We start from the raw sequence: 22,271 nt of genomic DNA, 5'->3' as shown, positions 1-22,271 counted from the left end.
AACGGCCGATGCTCTTGCAAATGTCCTGGAAATGGGAAAGGAGGCTCCTGAGATCGATTCGGAGATTGGACCACTTCCGACCTTCCGTTTGGCCGTCAGCCACGATCCTGTGGTTGCACCGATCGCAGTTTCAATGTTATTTAACCTCCTTACACGTTCCAACATTAATCGCGACGTAACGCGAACAGATTGCGCCTCTTCCGCGCCAGTTTCTCCTTTCCCCGTGATACAACTTTCTATCGATACTAGGGGAGCGGTTGGGATTATTCTTATTGCTCGATGGAATGTTGTTTCCATCCAAATCGTCGACGAATGAAATTGATGCAATTGCGCTGGTGCTTTCATAGCCAGTTAAAAAGTAACGATAGGATAAAATTCCTTCGTCTCTCAGATAAAAGACGCGATCTTATACGTCGTCGAATGGACTCCTGTCTAGTAAATGGGCACGGAAGGTAATGTTTTGATATCGTCGAAGGAATTGCAGATACCTTTGATAGTGGTATTGATAGAATCAGTCGAACCAAGATCGCTTGCGTTAATTCGAAGCAAACTTAAGATTGTTCTACAATATTAGTCAATAGTTAATTAGCACGTATTAACGTGAGAATCGTGTTGACCGCGAGTATTGTTCACCGTCGAGTAAGTGGAGGGTTAATCGTTTCGGTTCATTAAAATGAAGTCTCGATGCGATGCAATATTAACCGAGCATCGAATATTCCGGCGAATCCACGGTCTGAATGGCACGAAATCAACGACTCGAAGCGAACAGGGGTTTGGCATTATGCGGTTTCTAACCGGCCGGGATGGCGTGCGTGGGCGCGCACACCCCCCGCGACAAAATTCATAGAGAAATTCCAGGGCATCGGGTTCCTGTACGTGACGCGATGGAAAATCGAACGCGACGGTTCTCGTCGTTTTGTTTCCACCGTCGATACGTATCGAAACGCAGGAACTCTTTCGACGGCCATCGAGAAGAAAGCGACAATGCCGTTTGACTCTCGTCGAACGAACCGAACGTTTCGCTCGTCACTTTCTCGCGTTTACGTTTCGCGATCGTCCACCCCGTTTGCCTCTCCTTTCCCTCCCCGCGTTTCAACAGCAATGTAATCGACGAATTTCATTGTTCGCGGCACGGACCTCCACTGAGAGAGCTCGACGTCCCATTCAAGAGCGGTTACAAATTGATCGCACTCGCGCGAGTCGCGTACCTCGATATACCGATTCTTTTCTCAATACCTCGCTAACTTCTCGATCCGTGCAGTCATCGCGCTTTCCGCCCGCGAATTCGCGAACGGTGCTCTCTAGTAATTACAGAACGAAAAGCCGACAACGATCCCAGGTTCTCGATTGAACGATAACTCTCGACTAATGCACCCCTCCGTTCACGGATGAATTATTCGCGCAAACAGCGGGACGCGCGGAACAACCGGCGAAGAAAACTCCGCGTAAACTCCGGCCGGGGAAGTTTTCGCAATATCCGAGGACCGAATTAAGGGGCTGCAGAGAGTGCAAGAAGGTAAACACACGGAGAGATCCGGCGTAGTCGGGAACTTTTCGACGGGAAAGGAGACGAATCGCGAAAGCGGGAGAAACGGATTCGTCTAAATGTTGAACGAACAACGATGGCGATACATCGCCACGGTGCACGTTCGCGGGTGCACCGTAATAATTTATGGGACGAGCTCGCGGACGGATAATGCGACGTGACGTCGTTACACGTATCGATGCTGATACGCGCGCGCGATAATTAAAATATCGTTGTCACGTGAACGGAGGCCAGCGGGGGATACGGACGTTACGCTCGCGGATTTAGCAAACGATCGTGAAACACCATAAATTAATGAGTCGCGGACACGAGGGGAAGTAGACGCACGCACGGCTCGTTGACTAATACGCACGCTCCTAATACTCGTCCGTAGCTGGGACGCGTTTACGATCGTATCGCTGTGAATCTGCCGATTTCGACCCCTCGAGGGAGCTCCCGCTACCGATTCGCGTGAGTCTGTCTAATTAATTAACCGGATCGGACATCTGAATACTGCCGGACGCGTTTAACGACGCCGATTGTACTTTCGGTTATTTATCGCGTCGCTTGGTTCGTGGTCGGTTTTAAATCGAATCGTGGGGATTGTTTGTTTTGTTCGGACCCTACCAGAAGATAGAACGAACGACGCGGGACAGATGGAGCTCGACTTTCTGTACTCTTCGTTACTTGGTCGCAGTACGAAGAGAGAGAAAGGTGTTGGAACCATAACGAATCTACTCGCGACGTATCCTTGCGAGTACACGATGTACAGGATACGATGGGGTAAGAGGGGTTATTTGTTCGAGGCGCAAAATTGCATTTTATCGTGAAGCTTATTTAACTTGGTACCAGCGGTGGAAATTTGACTCGAGGAAATGAATTTTGGAACGAACTCTACTAATTTTGGAACCTCCTCGTACGAAATTATCCGCATAGTTGACATTGTCAAGCTTCCAACTACATGTAAACCGTGTCACTTCGGTACCGTGTTCCAACGTTTTCGTCTGCAGTGAACGTCAAAGACACGGCAAGATCCGCTCCGTGTAATTCTCCTCCCATCCATCCATCGACTAATCGAAAGCTTGTATTTGTCGGAAGCTCGAAAATATACGCTACCTCGCGTCAATTACACCGTCACGGATTATAAACCAATTCCGTGGAGAGAATCGAGCTCGTAAACCACCCCCTTTAAACGATCTAGATTGACCGTGGCTAAATTAGAGATTCGTAGATTATCACGAAAATTCTCAATTAACGTCCATGAATTACACCTCCGATCGCGATCGTGTCCCGTGCAGCAGAGGTGGCGCGTCACCGTCACGGTGGGGCCCTGTACGTCGAAGAATAAATTGAATCGAATAAATCGAGCGATCCGCGCGCGTCCATCGAGTTTACCGGCCGCGGCGACATTGTTGCCCGGTATTTACGGCTCGGTGGCGAATTCATCGCGGACGGATTCAACGATTGCGACCTCGTTAACAGAACGGTGAGATATCGGCGTCGAGGCAGGCCGTTGGCCAGGGATCGTGTACGGTAATTTCCAGATCGACAAATTATTCGCCGCCCGTTAATGGGACACGCGCCAACATTACAGCCGATGCCGGGCTGAATCCGGTGTGGCGGTCCGCGACTGGATTAATTAAAGGAAATCGATCGGGTGGGCATCGATAAGATACGGTCTGGTCGCGAGGGGCGACTCTCGATTTGTCCAACTTTTCCGCTCGGATCGTCCCGTCTGAGGGGAAAGTAATGCTCGTTACTGTGCGAGAAAGTGTCGCGCGCCTAACTTTCAAGGGTGACTACGGTGTCGTTTCGTAATTGTTTAATCGAAACTGAAATTGATATGTGAGCAGGATTTTAGTATTAGAAAAATGTATCGTATGATAGTTTTTGGTACCAGTCGTTTCTACTTTATTCTGAATGCGGCGGGTAATCATCGTAGCTTCTATCTCGCGTTGGAATAATTTTTTGCTCAGCCTGTTCCATCGTTGGCTTACGTTCAATTGCTCGATGTACGGGATTTCGTATTGACCTAGATATTACGCGAGATCAGTGTATTTACCGAGCTGCATAAACCTTAGGTTATGCAACACAGTCTATATTGGTCGCGTTGTTAAAACCTTAACTTTGCATAAAAAGAAGAAAAACAGTCCTCGAGCAATTTCCGCGTGATTTCTTCCCTAGGAACAATATCGAATGAAAAAGAAAGGAGGGAGGTGGATCGTTAAAAAACGATGATCACGTTTTTATCGGACTAGTTAATATTGACAGGTAACAAACGTTCGCGTTTAATATTGATCTCACGTGGTACATCGATGTTCGATCAATATTTATGAGATCCGGTGTCAATATTTGCCTGTCCGGGTTTTACATTCCTGTTTGCATTTGGCGAAGGATGTTAGCCGTGGTACTGGTGACTGATGATCGTAAGGATCCTCGAGCATAGCGTATTATCCACCGTTGTTCGCTCCCGCAAGAAGAAAATACACGCGTTACACGATTTTACGTAAATTATGTGTAACTCGAACGACTGAAATCATTATCGAGTTCGACTTCTCGCATCTAATGTTCAGTCACCGTCTAATTGCTTCGTTTTTGCCTTAAGGGGTTATCTTTATCGCGGTTAACCTATTAACCATAATAGAATTAACCCATCCACCGCAAATGAAACGTAAAATTAAATTATTCGCTCGCAGAATGTTTTATTATCGCGTTTTAATTTTATTCCTCTCCCTCTGAGAGCAAACGTCAAAAGAAGTTGGAAACAGAGATAGATCTAGAGCGTAATTATCGTCGTGCTGAGGTGAGCAATATTTATCATATGTTTGTCAAAACAGGCATTATGTATTCGCGTTGTAACATATTGCACGAGCATTGTGCGTTTCAAACAAGTGCATGTTTGATCAGCTGTAATTCTGTACGACATAATGTCATACAAAATTGCCCACTAGATCGAAACATTGCCTCGAGGATAAAGATCGATCTGTGTTATTAAGGATTCCGTTTAGACACGTAGATTAGTCGAGACAAATTAATCGATAATAGCAAAGAAGGAAGAAGAGAGACTGAAAGTGTTATTAAAAGTCTTCCTATTTTTTAATAGAAATTCGGAGAAACACGTTGCTCGTGGTTTGAGCTCGACCATAGCTTTCGATGGCGGACGTTCACCAGCAGCGATCGTTACCGCGGCTCGCAGAATTTGTGAATGGGAACGAAGGTACTCGAATCGATGTAACAACGGCGTCGTTGACACGAATCGCCCAAGAGTGCCATCGAACGCTCGCGGAGTTCCGCTAATACCCGACGCCGTTTCAATGAGGAGCGGGCAAAGGAAAAATCCGCGAATAATTCCGCGAAATTCGAGCTTAAAATTGGGATGCTGCGCGTTCTCGTCGCTCCATCAAGCAGCGGGGATAATATTTTTTTTTAAACAGTTAGGAGACACTTCGCGAAATTACAGGCGGGGGAGGCGCGGTGCGTTTCAAAGTGTTTTTCAGTCCGCGAGAATGGAGCCAGAATAGCGGCTGATCAAAAGGTTTCGCCGTCTGAAGAATTGTTCTCCGCCGGCGGAAAATGTAAAAACGAGCATTCGCGAGATTGCGGCAGAGTGGAATTATTTTTGCATACGAAGCGGTGTAAAGCGATTCGATTTTTGAAATGCTTGAATCGTTTCTAAGTGAATGCACATTCTTCTGCTTGGAGGAGGACAATCGATGTAAAATAATGATGATCGATTCTGGAAACGTTACATTCTCACGAGCGTACGGTCTTTTGATATTTCCATTCCATTTTTTGCTGGAACCGCGTTCTTTTTGTCGCGTGGAAAGAATAAAATCAATATCGAAAAGACCCAAGGCAAAATCCGGATAGTTCGATACACCGTGTGAAATTTCCACCAATTCGGTGTAGCAGTTTTATGGCCCAACCCTACCTCGCCATTTCAAACTACGCTGTTTCGAGAAAAAAGGAAAAAAAAATGCGTCGGAAAATTTCAAACCAACTCGCTGAACGCCGCAGCGTTTTGTCGTCCCAAAGAATTTTATCACGACACTTGGCAAGAGTGTTCTAAAAAAGTTGTTACGCCCTCGTTACTCGCACGATTCATGTGTTTATTTCACTTCTGTTCGTGGCGCGAACAGAATCCCTGGAACAAGCTGTCATGATTCTTTTTTACGCGCATGAATTATACGCGAATTCGATAAAAAGGAATATAATAAATAAGTGGCATTCCTCAGGGAGGTATATGGCCGTAATTTTTCACTGGCGAAGTGAAACGCGAGGAAACTCGCGAGCCGTCCCCCAAGTGCCGTGAAAGAAAATTATTGCTCGTAGGAGCCGGCTATATACGGCCGCGCCTGAAATGATTCTCGATTCTTTTTTTCTTTCCCTCACAATGGCCTCTCGCGGCGTGAAAACACCGATAAGCCTGGCCATGATGGTATTTCGTCAACGATACGGAGCGAAACGGCCTACCGCCCGCGGGTCAAAGGCCGAAAGGAGGAACGCACTGCCTGCGAAATGCTGCAGCCTCGCACAATCGCGGAATCACGCGCGCGAACCCGAACGAATTAGACGCTTACACGCTCCCGTTTCGCTGAAAAGCTGCCGCCAAATCGTGTCGCGCGAGTCGCACGAATCGAATCCCGCGCGTAACGTTCACAATTTCTACCCCGAATGACGCCGGATCCACACAGCCGTTTATTCCGCGTCCGCCCGTTTCCCGCGGTTAAAAAAAACGGAAGCGACGAAAGGTTGCGAAGCGTTTTATTCTCGGTAATCCGGCGGATTCGTATTCGTACGGGATGAAAGGTAATGCGCGAACGGTACACGTAGGTAATTCGTTTTTCAATTTCTCCGCGGGGCATGGAGAGCGGAGTTGTTTGCCGGCAGAGGCTGCGCCGATGAATAATGCGGCCCCGCAAGTATAGGAGTGCTTGACATGAATTTTTGATATCTCACTGTCGCGCATTAACGAAGCTATTTTTTAACGGTGCCTCGACTCTCCCGGCGAAGATAACTGTCCCACGTTCAACGTCCTCTCCGTCGCTTATTTTCGATCCACTCACGTTCACCGCGCCGCTTGGCTCCTCCGTAGCCTCGGCAAAGCCGTGGGCGAAGATCGATGCTCCGCGGCGGTCTGGTAATTCGTGCAAGCTCCACGATATTTCAGATCGATCTACATAAAACCCCGGCTACTTCCACTTTCGTTCCCGATTTTTCCCACTTCGACACGAGCGAGCGTTTATCATGCAGGAACGGGGCCAGACGTCCGTCGAACGAATCCGTTCCATTTAAATGAATCGACCGTCGAGAGCAGCAACAACGGAGCGGGCTCCGTTCATCCCCGTCGATTCGATCATCTAATTATCCGCCCGCGGAGCAGCCAACTCGCGCCGCGAGGAAACCACGCGGGGGTGGTTCGCCGCGGAATCGGATTTTTCCTCCTCGTCGCGGTCTCCATTTAACGAGCCGGTCTCTATCTCGTCTAACGAGATCGTTCCCCTTTTGCGCGTCGTTGAAACTGGTCAAAGAGCAGCGAAGAACGCCCAGCCATCCCCTTTAATCCCGTTACGCGAGTTTCGACAACGTCCAGCCACCGTTTCCAGGCAGAGAACGACGGAGGAATCTCCGCAACTCTGGCGCTGCTCCGTTTCTCGACTCGTCACGCGACTCCTCGCACCCCGTCCCTAAAGCGATACGCGATAACGCGGTTAGAGAGGCTGTTTACATCGGCCGCCGACAACTGCAGTCGAACAAACTCTCTTTACGCCGATAACGGGTCCCGTGATTTATGGACGCTGATAATGAGGCCTGTGCAACGAGGTACAACGCGAGTGCGGGGCCCTGGCTTCTTGGGTACACTTTTAGTCGCGCACGGATGACCAGAGTCCGAATCGCGGCGGGGGAGGAATGTAAATTCGGGAATTACGCGGCGAACGGCGCTAGGGTGATGTTCGATCTTTGTCAGAGCGCGAGCAACCTCGCGCATGTGGGACTCGTTTCGATATGGGGATCGCGAAGGCATGAATTCCTCGCGCAGCATTCCTCGAATGCGAAATACGAATTCCTGAATACAAAGCTCGTGTCCGATTGTGGAACGTCCGCTCATGATTATACGGTAGCAGTATGTCGTGTGTAAGGGGGTGGTAGCGATGAATAAATGTCCATCCGAGGATCCCGGGGCGGTATGAAAGAAGATACGCGTTGAAATGTTGTGAAGTATAAAGGACAGCTTGGGGCTTGCGAGCTGTAACCGCTACGAGGTTGTAAGGATACGAGTTTTTCGATGTTACAGCCGTAGGACCTATCATAAATCACTCAGAAGCGGCGGGCCTTCGAATGCCCTATCCTTAAGATAGCAGGAACTGTCGGAGTGCGTTTAGGGTTCGTAGATCTCAGAGTTCTCTGACCTCAAGGCCGTGAAACTTGTCGTGGATCACGCAAAGAACGCGAGACCTTCGTTTGGCCAGCTATAAATTTCTGGTATCCTCGATAAAAGTGTTAGAAACGAATGTGAACTGTTGGCAAAGTTTTCCAAATGAAAAAAAGCATTGCCCTCGTTCTATTTTAACTCTGTCGTTGCACGAATGAGTAGAAAGTGTGCAACATGGATAAGAGAAGCGGATTTACATTTGCAACCCCTTCAGTCTATAAACCCTTGTTTGTTCACTGGTTCTTGTCGCGACGAAACCCTGCATCGATGTTTATCCTGTTTCAGGTGGTTTCCTGGGCGACATAGCGCTGCCGAACATCAAATACGAGACCGAATGGCGACAGCAGAAGCTGAACAAGAGCTACCTCGAGGAGCTCGAGAAGTATCGGGAGGAGGTCTTGAAAGAGGGTCTCCAGGTCGAGGAGGAGGGGCTGACAGGTATATGAAAAAAACGTTGCCCCCGAACGAACGTATCCGTGACGGGAGGTAAATACGTCGGCGGTGCGCTAACGACAGGTGCCGTTTCAGAGATCCTGCAATTTAAAAATGAGCACGACGCTAACGAGGCCCATCAGGAGAACGAGGAGATGGTGGCTTCTCAAGAGAAATCCGAACCAATTATGGTGGACCGGAATCAATACAGCATGGGCGGCGAGCTCGAGGGTGGATTCAGTTTTAACGCGAGGAACGACGATACCAGGCCCGGGGTGAGGGACGAGGGCGTTGAATTCAGGTAGAGCGGCACGGAACTTTCACGTGAAAATTACGGGAGCATTTCCAGCGTGACGATGAACCGGGATTTTCAACTCGTCGAAGACGCGCGCCATGTGACGACGCTTAAGTGGCGATTCGTTTTGCCTGTTTTCGTTTCTCTCTTTTCCGTGCGAAGGGAAACCGAAGGGAAAAATTAATTAGAGCGGTGAAAATGGTGGCTCCCTATTTGCAGAAAATTTTTCACCACGCGGTGTTTCTGGGTCATCGGCGTCGCTTCGCGTTAATTCCGCCCATTCGTTTTTAAAATGATTGTTTCGCATGTTAGAGTTAGATTGAATTTTTTAATGGTACTTGGAATTTCTGTCGCGCAAAAGGGAACTAATTATTTCGATGGACGATATTGCATCGGTTCGCTGACTCTATTGTTGAAAGTCGTTCGTAATAAATGACAGAGGCAATAATTTGTCGGGATGGCCACGGGATGAAACGATCGCGCTGTGTGCAGTGGCAATTAAAAATATTAAGGCGACTTTGTGCATCACTGATGGTAATTAAAAGCGTACGGTAATGCATTGTACTCGGTTTACAGGCTTTTCAGTTTCATGTGGCGAGCACGCGCTTAGCATTTTGAACGATTGTTTCGCTGGAAATACGCGTTTTACTAATGGTATAACTGTCGAAATTTGGCAGGAATTTTCAAGCTGAATTCGTTAAAGATTGTTGTTTCGAACTCCAGGCTAGAATCGACAACCCTGCCAACGAAGAAAAGACACTCCTCTAGAAAGCAGGGACGCCACGGCACGCAAACGAAGCCGAACGTGAACGCAACAAAATCGATGCGAGCATTTTTGAAAACGTCTCAAGAGTTGAACGCATTTTCCACGACCACTGAGAGCGCAAATCAAATGAAAAATCTGAACATGGAAAACGTCGAACGAGTGTTCACCATTCAGCCGGAAAGCAGCACGCAAAACACGGCGAAGCGGCGTCATCGACGCCATCATCGTAGAAGGTACGTGGAAATATTTTCCATTTCTACGATTTACATCTCTGCAATTTGTAATTAATAAATTCACTCGAAATGCAAAGATTTATCGGACAGAATTCGTCTCGAACGCTCGCAGAAATAATTGCAATATTTTATTTCCAAAAATAAATCCTCGCTTTTATGGGCTAACACGAGACATTACTCACATCCAGAGGTAAACGTGAGCGAGAAATTGTGCAAAAAGTAACCGCGACAAAGAAAACAAGAAACTATTCTCACTTAGATTGCGTGTACCGTGCTCGCTACAATTTCTGTGGAGCAAAACACATTTGTCAAGAGAAGTTATCGTCCCATCCATTGGAAACGGTTTAGATTCCAGCGACAATTTGCGGTCCTTAGGTTCTCCACGAGATGATTCATACTTTCGTGGGATCAAACATTTAAATTAGAGCTTTCCCAATTTCTTTTGACCCATTTGGCACTATTTCCCCTATCACTCATCGCTTCTTTACTTATTGACCTATAAATCAACGAATAATGGGAAGATCTGTATTTTTCCTTTTGCGACGAGATCAACGAAGTGTTCGAACAAACGTCCTTCGAGCTGGGGGACCCATTGAAGAGGTGAAAAAGAGAACCACACTCTAGTCCCGATAGAGGAGTGATTAAGTGTATTACCGTGTTCGATAATAGAGTTCGCTCTTTTAACTTGCACCCTCCCTATCATCAACAATTTTCCGCTGCTGGAGCTACTATGCCAATAACAATGGTCGTCATCGTAAAGCTGGAAAACGGAGGCCGATACTGCCGGCCGGGCATTTTCAGCCCTTGAACTGCCAATAACCTGTCAACGTCGGCACTAGTGTCTCTGACCGGTTGTAGATGTGCCTCTATATAGATTATGCGCGTCCCTGTGAAAACCTCCGGAGGACGAGGACCGAAACGAGGGTGGGTGGACGTTATTGGAAAAATGTACTCGAGAAAATCCGGTCTTTTTTTCCTTTTTTTCTTCCTTCCTTCGGTGCTTCCGCGAAACTGCTTCTTTTATGTTAACGTCAGTGAAATTTTCCAAACCATGGAGGTTATAAAGCGACATTCACACTCCGTAGATTTTATTATTTTCTAAAATGGGACACGCTCCGGGACACTGGGAGGCGTTGAAATTCAATAAACCGAGCGAGGGTGATGGCGGTAAAAGGAAATTTATCGTTATTACAAATTTTGAAAGAAATTTAACGTCGTTTTTAAACTTTTTCCGTACGATTTAGCGTCGCTGTTACGGTTTTTGTTTTTTTTTTTTTTTTTAATACTGTGCTGCTCTCAAACTCTCGATAGAATTTAATTACGGTAACTCGTTGTTATTGTATTCATTGGCGCTATTACATTTTCAATAACAAAAATTGGTTTCACGGTATTCCTGCGCATCCCACCATGTTCACAGCTCAGCGGCTCTCGCTACGATCTTCCGTTTCCCACCCCCGTTGAAGCAGGCTTACGGAATCGTTTGTTTATGGCCTGTATCCGACACCATGAAACACGATCGTACTGTGATTCTCCAATGAAGCTCCAGAGAATTCTGGAGAGGATCAAGCCGGACTTGATACCTTTGACGCGGTTAAGCCCCGTATCCGCAGAAATTTCTACCTACATTTCCGCGTGCTTCACCCCCTCCGGGCCGCCGCCTGTTTAAACGAACCGATTACGTGGCACGTTTCAAATTCTTACGAAATTTCATGCGAATTTTCAAACTCTTTTCACGTCGCGAATTATGCTCTGAAAGGGCTTCTTAAACGCGTTCACGTTTCAAGTGAACGTTCCTTTAAAGCTACTTAGAACGAGATTCTGGTGGAAAATATCCCGATTTGAGGTGCATGAAATTTAAGGAAAATCGAACGAAAAGTAATAATTGCTTGCATATTGTTTAAATAAATGGACTGTTCCCGAGTTATTATACGCGATCAAAAGTGATGCGCAACGGTACAAAAGTTTCTCACCCCTTCGGCGCAAAGCTCTGTCCTCGAGGTAGCATAAAAATTCAGGTGCGTGCAAGTCGGAGGCGTTGTGTAACGTGTAATTGCCGGACAGAGGGCAAGACTCCAATAACCTAAAATAGTACTTGGAACGAGCCGTTAAACGTAGAAAAATCGCGGTTGATTATTCCCGTCGATTTATTACGAGCGCGCTAATAGTGCACTCGGGCTTATTGCAATTGTTCCAATAAATTACGAGAACGTCGATGATAAACGAGCGAAAGAACAACCTCTTCCCCCGATAGGATCGTAAAATAATCAATTACGCCGGGGCGTTATGTCCGTCGAATTGCCGCGCAATTATTGAACGCGGCGATTCCAATTAAGAAACCGAACGGGGACTCATTAATTACACGTCGATAAGGAAGTTTTGAAGCCCCGCGTCTTCCAGCGGCGGATCAGGCGGTGGCTGTAAATTTCAGCTTGGCCTCGAGTATCGAGTAAAAACGATCGTGGCTCAAGACGCATTAATTTCTCCGCCGGTCCAATCTAATCGGGGCTTAAGCGTTTTTCATTGAAGGATCCGTGACGGGGATCGTGCCACTGGGATAACTTTGTCCCGTCGAACTCTTTCACCCCTTCCGCCCTTCTCTCTTTCTCTCTGATTTTCTCCCTCTCGTTCTCGTTTCTTCCTTTCGTTCTACGACCGTCCAGCGAAACGAAGAGGCAAAAAGGTGAACGGAAAGGGGCGAAAGGGAGACGGGAACCGATCGGGAGACCGGGGTGGGGGGAAAAAAATTGTCGGAAGGTACGAAGATGGGATTCGAGTGATTTATCGAGATCAGCCGGGGAGAATTTCGTATTCAGCGAATACGTCGGTCCGTCGGTAGTGGATCGGTCGCCGTAACTCATCATTTTCCGCTGTCCTCCGTGATTTCCGTTCTTGCGCATCCGGGCTGCAGCGCCCCGCGTACCCCGTTCTCTTTTCGTCCCGCGTTATCGCCACCGCGAGGTTATCGTGCTTGTTGTCCGGCCCGTGGACAATCCGATGGACGGGTGAAAGGAGATAAATTTAAGGCGCGTTTCGATGAATTCGATTAAACGCGGGATCGCATCGACGCCCGTCACGGGGGCGGCTCGATCGAGCTCGCTCGATTCCACGGGGAAATGCAAGAGGTCGACAAGTTTGTTCCTCTTGGAATGTTTCGTAATTATCTCGCACGGTATCCATCGGCTATACGTTAATTGTACATGTCGAAATCAAGCTACAGACAGTTAAGAAAAACGGACGAGTCGCGATCAGTTGAATAATCATCCAACTCGTTAATTAATGCCCCGCCGAAATAATTACGAGGGGCGGCGCAACAAATCACGGGGGTGGAGGCGAGCGGGGGCTACCAGTCGACGTTAATATCGATAGGTATCCGACGCATGCTTTATTCGTACGCGATAAATTATTTCGAGAAGGATGACGATCGAAAACATTCGAGACGCAAACGAGAAAACCACGATTCGCGTTTTCATTGTCGTCCCGTTGATTGATGAAAAATCGTGATTCGTTGGATTCCAACGGGGGCGAAGAAGGAGAGGGAGAGAGAGAGAGAGAGAGAGAGAGAGAGAGAGAGAAAGGGTGTATGCGTGCGCGTGGAGCGGGTGGATTATTTCAGTATGCCCGGGACACTGATATATTATATTGTGGTTTATTGCCGCGAATGGTTAGGGGGATGGTACGGCCGGTGGTAGCGGCGGGTTCGGTGAGATGGATCGACATTCGAAGGGGTGGTAACTAGCGCACGTCAAAGCTAATAGAATGATCTATGCGTCTCGCGATCGTTTGATTGAAATCCACATCAACCCGGCCGATGGTGTCTCCCTGGCGTCGGTGCCGTCGAATGGTCCTCTGAATGCCGCGTGAAAGAGAAAAGGATGACATACGGCCGAGTCGCGTGACTTTTCAATGAATTTTGCGTCGGCTCGATTGGACCTGACGAGACTTCCGCGATATATTGTACGGGTACCCATTCAAGGCTCCGCGATATATTAAGACGTAAATTTTATCATTTCCTGACGCTCGCGGTGGATCAATCATTCGTCGGACATTTCCCCAGATTCATGCGCCAGCCAGATTTCGATCATAGTTCTTTTATCAGCGAAGAGAAATCATTATTTATTTCACATTAAACTGCTGTACTTCGCGTAAGACCAGCCACGGTGAGATAGTTACGAGAAACAAGAAAGTGGAGGGTAACCGCTGTCGGATGACGAACGTGTGCGAAATGGTGGATTAAAAGATTAGTTAAAAAATACGAAACGCGTGATTGCGCTTTTATGCGGGGCCGAATATAAAATTCGTTCAAACTGTGATCATGTTTCGTGGTGAATTTCGTATTTTACGCGTGCGACCCAATAAAACGGACTCCGGTGCGCAGCATTTATCGTCGATGAAAGTGCGGCGTTACCCCGCTGGAATCTATTCGTTGCAGTTGCTTGCATCGAACGCGTGTCGTACACGCACGTACAGCGGTGATAATCGCGCGGCCGTGTGCGCGTGTAACGCGTTTAGAACAGCGTGAAAAATTAATCGAATAATTTAATATCGAGAAACGATCGGATAAATGATATTTCCGTTTTACCAATCCGTTCACTTCGAAATATTTCGAACGATTTACCTTCGTTACGGCTTATTTAATTATTGAACGCGTAAAGGGAGCACGGTACGATCAAGATTGTCTAAATGTACTTCCTCTTAGCGGCATTTTCCTTTTAGCGCGAGAAGGTATCGGCCACCGCTGACTTCGTTAGCGCCGGTAAGACCTACTTAAACCTTTGAACCGCTAAGGGTTGGAAGTTTCGACATAGGGATTTAATGGGCTCCGAGATTAGAGCGAATCGCGCGATTATCGTTACGTTTTATATCCGGAACTGCATTTGCGGCAATCCCCGACAAGATCGCCGCAATCAAAACAACGGGCTGCACGTTTTGTTGCTCGCGGCACTTGTTGTTAGACGTGGTCTTAAGCGAGACGTATCGTTGCAACAGGGAGAGGGAGATAGAGAGAGGATATCTTTAAAAGCCATAACAGTTGACCCCAATTGCGAAGGAAATTTACTCTCGAATTTATTGAGATATATACTTTTTCAAATTGGCAAGAATACAGAAATAAGCTTCATATTTTAAAAAATATATACTTTTATTATATTTCAAGTGGACTGATAATTCCATATTAAAAATATATCGAAAGTTCTTTGGTCTTTATGTAGAAAACAATGCAATATTGCATTTCGCGATAGGACCGATATAAAAATATAAATATTCTGTTATCAAAAGCAATTTATTCTTTCTTAGCCGTTCTTATACTTTTTATTTTATTCCCTTTACCTTTCGAATGGAAGACTTTTCTGACATTTCATTGAAAGAAAGACGAATAAGGTGAAATATAATTGGTTGCATAAAAATGTAGATATAAAACATGAAAGTTCGTGTAACAATAAACTTGACCATTTGTCAATTAATTGGGAATTATCCATTTCCGAAGCTGTCTCGCGCTCCGTTCTTCGTAACAATTTCTTCACCCGTCACGCCAGCTCCATTTTTCGTCTTCATGCTTCAAACGCGTCAAGCGGCAGTCGCCTTAACATAAATAACCTTCCTTTCCCGTTCGTCAACGGAGCCGACGTTGACTGACAAGTGTTAGAACCGGTGGCCAGCGTTGAACAGAACAACCGCGGCACAACTGGCTAAAAACGGTACACCTCGCCCAGAATCGAGTCCGAGCGACCTCGTCATTAATCAACAACCCCTCCAGCCCTCAATTTTCCAATTTCCACGAGCAGCTCCCGCGTTACCATAAAATAAAGCGGACCCGTTATCGCCAGCCTAAACTCCTACAAGGATCGTTCGCAACAATACAAAACACATTAATCTCCGGCGGCTCGTGCCGGCCGCCTGCAAAACAGAGCCCTCGCGCCACCACGAGGGGGCCGCGCTAAGAAGAATCCTCGCGGTTCTCCGTCTCGATTTCACCCCTCGCAGCCGGCGCAGGGATATTTATTTCATAAGATGACCCGCGCGGGGGTCAATCGTAAAGCTCTCGCGTTGACCCGGTGTTCCGTGGCGATGGGTTTGACCGTAAACGCGAATAAGAAAAGAAGGCAGAGACAAAGGGTGGAAAGGGTGGAAAGCGGGGTTGAAAGATTTCCAACGAAGACTTGGAGCGAACGTCGTTAAAAGGAAGGCTCTGCCGTGAATTTCTACGATCTGCACGTGTGCACCTTACTCGCTCTTTCTCTGTCTCTCTCTCTCTCTCTTTCTCTTCTAGTTCGTACACGAAGCTGGCTGGCGCACCCTTAATGGAGCTCGCCAGCTCGCTCGCTCGCTCGAGGCACCGTTAATTAATTATAATGCCGCGCCGATTCAGAAGCGCATAGCTTGACTGCTGCCGGTCGAGAGTCGCCGTTGCAACGGTGGTTCACCCCTCGCGGTCCGCCCTGGAGTGGGGAGATAGGGAATCCGGGGAGAATTACGCCACCCGCGGTAATTAGTACTAATAAACGAGGGACGGGATCGGCACACGCCTGCGAGAGTTCGTTCCGCGGCCTGCCCCGATGTTTACGCGAAAGGGGGCGAATTATTTTTCACGGTGTCACTCCCCTCGCCAGCCACCCGCCACCTCCACCCTCTATTACTTCTCTTCACCCCCTGTCTCTCTCTCTCTCTCTCTTTTTTATCTTCCGTCCCACCCAGCGCCGCGTTCCTACCGATGAGGACCCGATACCATTCGTTTAGGCGGATTCGAATGGCGCAGGGGACAAGGTAAATTGTGTCCCTCGCTTTTTCGACCTCGCTTTCTTTTTGGCGGATTCCGCGCCGCAGGATTACCGGGGGAATTGAATTTTTTGGGACGGGCTGGTTCACTGATTTGGACACGACCATAGCTTGGAGACGTAGGGTGGAACGCGATGCCTGGGCCTGATTGGATTTTTTCTTCTGGGAGATGGCTATTAGATGCAGCTGGGCTTCCGATGGTACCCTTTATGAACTTGAAGTTCGAGGTGTTACTTTCCGCGAGCCTGATATCCTCAAAGCTAGTATATCATAAAATCTTCGTTTGGAGTCAGATTTCTATGCTCGATAATTATAAATCAAGTATTTTTCAACGAGATACCTGTTTTTATTACTATGTTCTGCGTTGGAGATCCACTAAAATGATCCCGTATTTGTACCGAGTTGACTATAGTAAGGTGAAAATATTGATCTCGCACGTTTATTCCACGTCAGACACACGCACGATCATTAGTGTCTCCGTAAGGGAAGATTTCCTTTCAATACTTATTCTCGAGCGGTGGCTTAACATTTTTCCAGGGCTGCGCCTCGTTTCCACGAATGAATATGCATGCAACCAGCCACTGAGTATACACTCGTGAGATATTTGCGAATGGTTTTATTGCGTTTCCGTGTATTATGCAAACAACCATGCCGTGGGTAGGTATACGGATGGAAATTTTTTTCGCGGCCCCGCATAGGAGGCTGCGTTACACCAATATCCAACGTATAAAATCACGCTCTCCTTTTAAACGCGTAAGCCACGCATTCATGCTTTGACACACAATAACCGAGCGTGCGAGGAAAATCTGACACACTAACGTCTCCATTTTTTATCAACACGAATCTCTTGAACTCTTTTTCACCCAGCAAGGAGATCGCAAACTCGAGACGCGCGTGCTCTCATTACGATTCCTCTGGAAACTAGTAAATCGGACTTTTTCATGTCTCGGAAGGTACGAAATTCTGAAGTACGAACGAGCAGCGTTGGAAATATCATTTTATTCAAGGCAAATACCGTAGGTACGCGGCAGACGTTAACGTCGGTGAGGCGTACAGTTCGTGAATAGTTTTCACCAAGTTCTGAAACTCGGATGTCATCAATATCGTATCTCACAATTCACGAGTTTTCCTCGTCGAGTTCTGTAACTTGCAAGTTATTGATAACGAGCCCCGGAACTCCTCGATCATTGATATCATGTCCCAACGGGTCCGGAACTACCGACATCGAAGGCCTGCTCCGCTCGCGACTGCGGAGGATGTTCATATGGGATTCCCTGCGACCTCGGGTCGTTAGTATTGTACCTTACGACAAGAGAGTTTCGTATTGAGTCCCGTAACTCGAAATCCGCCATACGGAATCCCGCAACGCCGAATTTATCGTGCCCCGGTTCTTATCGGTCGTTAAATTCTGTTCGCTTGTTTCCAGAATTTTTGCAACAAGAAACTCCAACATCCATAGCCCAGCGTCGCTCGATAATCTTTTCCCTCCACGCGCGCGTACAGAAATGCTCTCGTAAAACTTTTATTTATCCTCCGGTAATTTTATGTAGTGATGAATCCGCGGAACATCCAAGCGGCCCGTAAAAAGATAGTGGCTGCAAAACCCCGAGGTCGCAACATTCAAGACCTCGAGCACGTCCAATTACACACGCGAGGTTTCGAAAAACCGCGGCTTTTACCGCGAGGCGAATCCCACCGTGGCCAAACGCATAAATACATAATGTTTCATCAAAGCTGGAATTGGACACTTGACCGGTCAGTTCGTTAGCCGGCAATTGCCCCTCTCGCCGATAAAGGAGGGGCCGCGTGACCGAAGGGCGCGCTCTAAAAAGCGCGTTTGGCCCGGCCCGGTGGCAATTTCGACCGATATCGTAAAAAAAAAAGGGGCGAAAAAGCGCACCCGGCACACGGGGGGGAGTTCCATTCAATTCACGAGGCCACGGTTCCGCTTTAACGCAGCGTTTCGCGGCCATTTTTATAACCGCGAACATCTGTTTTTTGCGCGAAACCTCGCGTCCCAGCATCCCCGTTTCCGGTCTGCACCTCGTCCCGTTTTTATCGCCCGCATCCGTTGACACCGTTCCACCGTTCCGCCGTTATAAACGTTACGGCGTTTTGTTTAACCTGCGCGGTACGCGATACAGCCATAACAATTCGCGGCGGCGTCCATAAACTATTTGCCACGGTATTGAAGTTCGGGGAGGCGGGACAGGAAGGGTTAGGTAACTTTGGCACGATTATCCGTCCGGTTGTTTACTATGCCAACACCCGATGACCGATGTTGATTATCCCTTGGAACATGTACTTACTCGCGTTTCGCGACGCGACGTACACGCGGCGCGATCGATGGAAATCGGTATTTGGACTGGGACAATAATGTAGCAGGCTCGCGAGCAAACCTCGCGAAAGTTCGCTGATAACATTCGATATTACTAATAGCGCTAATAGGGTATTTAATAATGGAGCAGGCGCGATCCCGCCTTTAACGAGACGGCATTCCGGCGACATTAAACATTTGACGGTCGCCGCTTTGCGCCGTAAATTTTCCGGCCTTACAGCCTTTTAACGAGCCTCGAGCGTACCGAACGCCTCGATGCTTCTGGTGAGTAAATTTTCCGGTCTTTCGTACACTTTTTTCTCTCTCCCCCTTTCTGTTTTTCTTTACTGCTTTCCTTTTTTAAGGGCCCTTTTTGCTTTTAACTCCGGAACCACTTTTGTTGACAAAAAGAAAAAACGGGGGCGAAGGGAGGAAACTCGACCAGTTTCGCGCGCGTCGCATAAATAACGCTACATAAAGAAGTACGCTTGGGAGGTTGACTTAGGATCTCTCACCATTCGTGGAAACGGTGTTCCAGTGAATGTACGGTGGAAGGAAAGAATGCGATTCGGTGGTGGAATTGGGGTGGGAACGAACATTTAATCAGGCTCTTTTACGAGCATGTTAGACACTTCTTTCGCTCTCCCGAGTAGCTTGAAGAGTGAGAGGAGTAATTGAAATAAAAATTTTAAGCATCCATTTCACGTCACAATACGTTTTCATACTAAATTATTCATCGTCTTTGCAACGATTTTCTAAATAATCGAAAAAGAGTATTATACTACGAGGGAAATTAAACGAATGGGACGCGTTAATTTTCAGAGCAACGAAAAGAAAGCACCGCCGTCTCAGGATTCCCCTGATCAAACAGGAAACAGACGACTCCTCCGACGAGGTCGTGTCGCTGCACGATCGACGACTACGTTCGATCGAATTCTACGATATGGAGCACAAGCCAAAGTATCTGGCGAACAAACGCGGCACCACGAGGCACAGATTCTCGAGCAGAACGCGAAGGGCCGCGACAGCGCGCAAGGAACGCGTGTGGGACCACGGGGTAATCCCGTACGAGATCGACGGGAATTTCTCCGGCGCCCACAAGGCCCTGTTCAAACAGGCCATGAGGCACTGGGAGAATTTTACTTGCGTTAAATTCGTCGAGAGAGTCCCCCTGGAGCATCCTAATTATATACTCTTCACGGAGAGACCTTGTGGGTGAGTTTTGCCAACGCGTAGATGAAATGAACGATTTAATTACCTGGGGAGGAATTTTTCGAAACGTCAGTCGCTGAAAAAGTTTCACTTTCGTCAATAATACCTTTAGTAATTCCCGATAGCCTGTCGTTGCTCGTACTTTACTAATGAAATTGGCTTTTACCCCATCTGATCGAGGGGGAACAGTAACGGAGAGAATTATTTCTTTCGTTAACTGCGTTCCTCTCTGCCTCTTCCTCCTATTTCACACTCTCGGAACAATTTCGCAGATGCTGTTCGTTCGTCGGGAAAAGGGGAAACGGCCCTCAAGCAATAAGTATCGGAAAGAACTGCGACAAGTTCGGGATAGTCGTTCACGAGTTGGGCCACGTGGTCGGGTTCTGGCACGAGCACACGAGACCCGATCGCGATCGTCATGTACAGATTATCCGTGACAATATCATGTCTGGTAAGTGAAAATTTCCGCTACCATTATCCTCCTACTCTCTGCATATACGAATGAAAGGGAGACCAGTTCAAATAAAAAAAAAAAATAAATAAAGCCAATTTGTAAAAGCGAAATATAATTCTATTTCATACCTACCTGAGATCCCGCACTGTTCAACCATCACAATCGAATGACCGTGATCGTAAACTGTACAGATATTCGCATTGCGATGTAACACTGGCAGCATTAATAATTTAAGTTCTTCAAACCTGATGCACTCAACCTGCTCTTCACCCACCATCTTAAAATGAATTTCTCTAACACAGTACAAGCTAAATCAATTAAAATACCAATAAAATATCTGAACAATTTCGACTGTCAATAGTTTTGTACACAATGGCCATTGTTATACCGTAATAAATACTTCCCTTCTACACTTGCAATAAAATACCAAGAGAAACCAATTTGAGGCAAACACAAGAATCTGAAATGTTCCATCACACCTAGAAAGTAGTCTGAAAAACCGTCAACGTTCCCCCTATTGTCATTTCCGCTTTATATGAAATCAACACAAAGGCCAGGTTCCTCTTCGAACACTTTGTGGCCGTCAGAAACCGACGCGGTGTTTGGCGAACGTGAGAAGGATCGCGCGCAAAGGGGCAGTCCTCGGTACGTGCCTGAGTTCTGGTTACGTTACTATCGGCTAAGGGTTTACCTTCGTGGCGAATAGATATCCGTTTTACATTAGATTAATGGGCCGATTCGGCGGCGTGGCGCCGAGTGTAAATCTCACCAATCATTAGCGACGACAGCTAGCCGAGGTTGCCGGTGTTCTAATATTTGCGCACCGCGTGACAATCTCCGGTCGCGGCAGCGATCGCGTCCCCGTTTAATGGATAATCATAACGGGAATGGTAACGAGCTGTTTAATTAGCGGGATCGGACGCGATTCCGTGGCGGAATCGCACACTGGGCCGGCCGGATGCGACCACGAAGCGACAGGAAAATCGCAAGGAAACGTGCATCGATTGGAGCTGCTGCTTCGGTTACAACGTCGAGCTGTTCGAATGATCGTTCGGATGATCGACAGAGATCGAACAGCTGGCGAGTGACACTGGACGAGCTTGCGTCGAAACGCGGAAGTAATCCGCGGGCGACGACGATCGTGGAGGACGCGCGATGGGGTGTGTGTACACGCCGGAAACGGTTGACGATGTCGAGCGTCGCTTTGGAGGCAGCTGCTGTTGGACGGTCGATGAAATCGATCGGCTTTGTTTCTTCGATGGCGCGTCCAGTTGGGAAGTTTAGCTAGGAAGAGGGACAGAGGGAGAGAGATGGAGAGCTACTTGACTGTGGATGGTTTAAGCGTACCATGTTTGTCGACTCGAGGTGGTTAATTTAGATCGTGGCGGTTCGATCGTGTTGAGATGCGTGTTTGCAACGTTCGCGTGCTAGTTTCTGGTGATACGCGAACGTGAATCGATTATGTGTTTGAACGAGCGTCGAACGTTTGCTATTCCAGTTCATTTATATCACAATGTTATTGTAGGTCAGGAGTACAACTTCAATAAATTGACAGAGGAGGAGGTGAACTCCCTTGGGTTGCCGTACGATTACGACTCCATCATGCATTACGCGAAGAACACGTTCTCACGGGGCACGTACTTGGACACGATCCTGCCGATGGAAATCCACGGGAAAAAGCGGCCTGAAATTGGCCAGAGACTTCGTCTCAGCGAGGGTGACATAGCTCAGACGAATCTTCTTTACAAATGCCACAGTAAGATTCTGTTATCTATCCACGATAAGTAATCCACTTCACGATTAATTCCTCCCCTTGGTATCTACAAAATCTCA

The 22,271-nt window shown here is 47.5% G+C and overlaps 1 protein-coding gene across 1 annotated transcript in view; it reads left to right on the top strand.

Annotated features, from left to right (window-relative positions):
* The window catches only part of Tok (tolloid-like protein 1 tolkin), a 45,560-nt gene that overhangs the window by 19,639 nt on the left and 3,650 nt on the right, over positions 1-22,271 (top strand). The window contains exons 2-7 of the mRNA XM_076897703.1: positions 8,244-8,396; positions 8,487-8,691; positions 9,409-9,684; positions 19,595-19,987; positions 20,257-20,435; positions 21,964-22,194. Coding sequence (XP_076753818.1) covers positions 8,244-8,396; positions 8,487-8,691; positions 9,409-9,684; positions 19,595-19,987; positions 20,257-20,435; positions 21,964-22,194 — 1,437 coding nt within the window. The remainder of the gene's footprint in view (positions 1-8,243; positions 8,397-8,486; positions 8,692-9,408; positions 9,685-19,594; positions 19,988-20,256; positions 20,436-21,963; positions 22,195-22,271) is intronic.

The sequence above is a fragment of the Xylocopa sonorina genome, chromosome 7, assembly GCF_050948175.1.
Source record: "Xylocopa sonorina isolate GNS202 chromosome 7, iyXylSono1_principal, whole genome shotgun sequence".
Classification (NCBI taxonomy): Eukaryota; Metazoa; Arthropoda; class Insecta; order Hymenoptera; family Apidae; genus Xylocopa; species Xylocopa sonorina.
The sequence above is the reverse complement of the archived record's forward strand: the minus strand, read 5'-3'. Positions and strand labels throughout refer to the sequence as shown.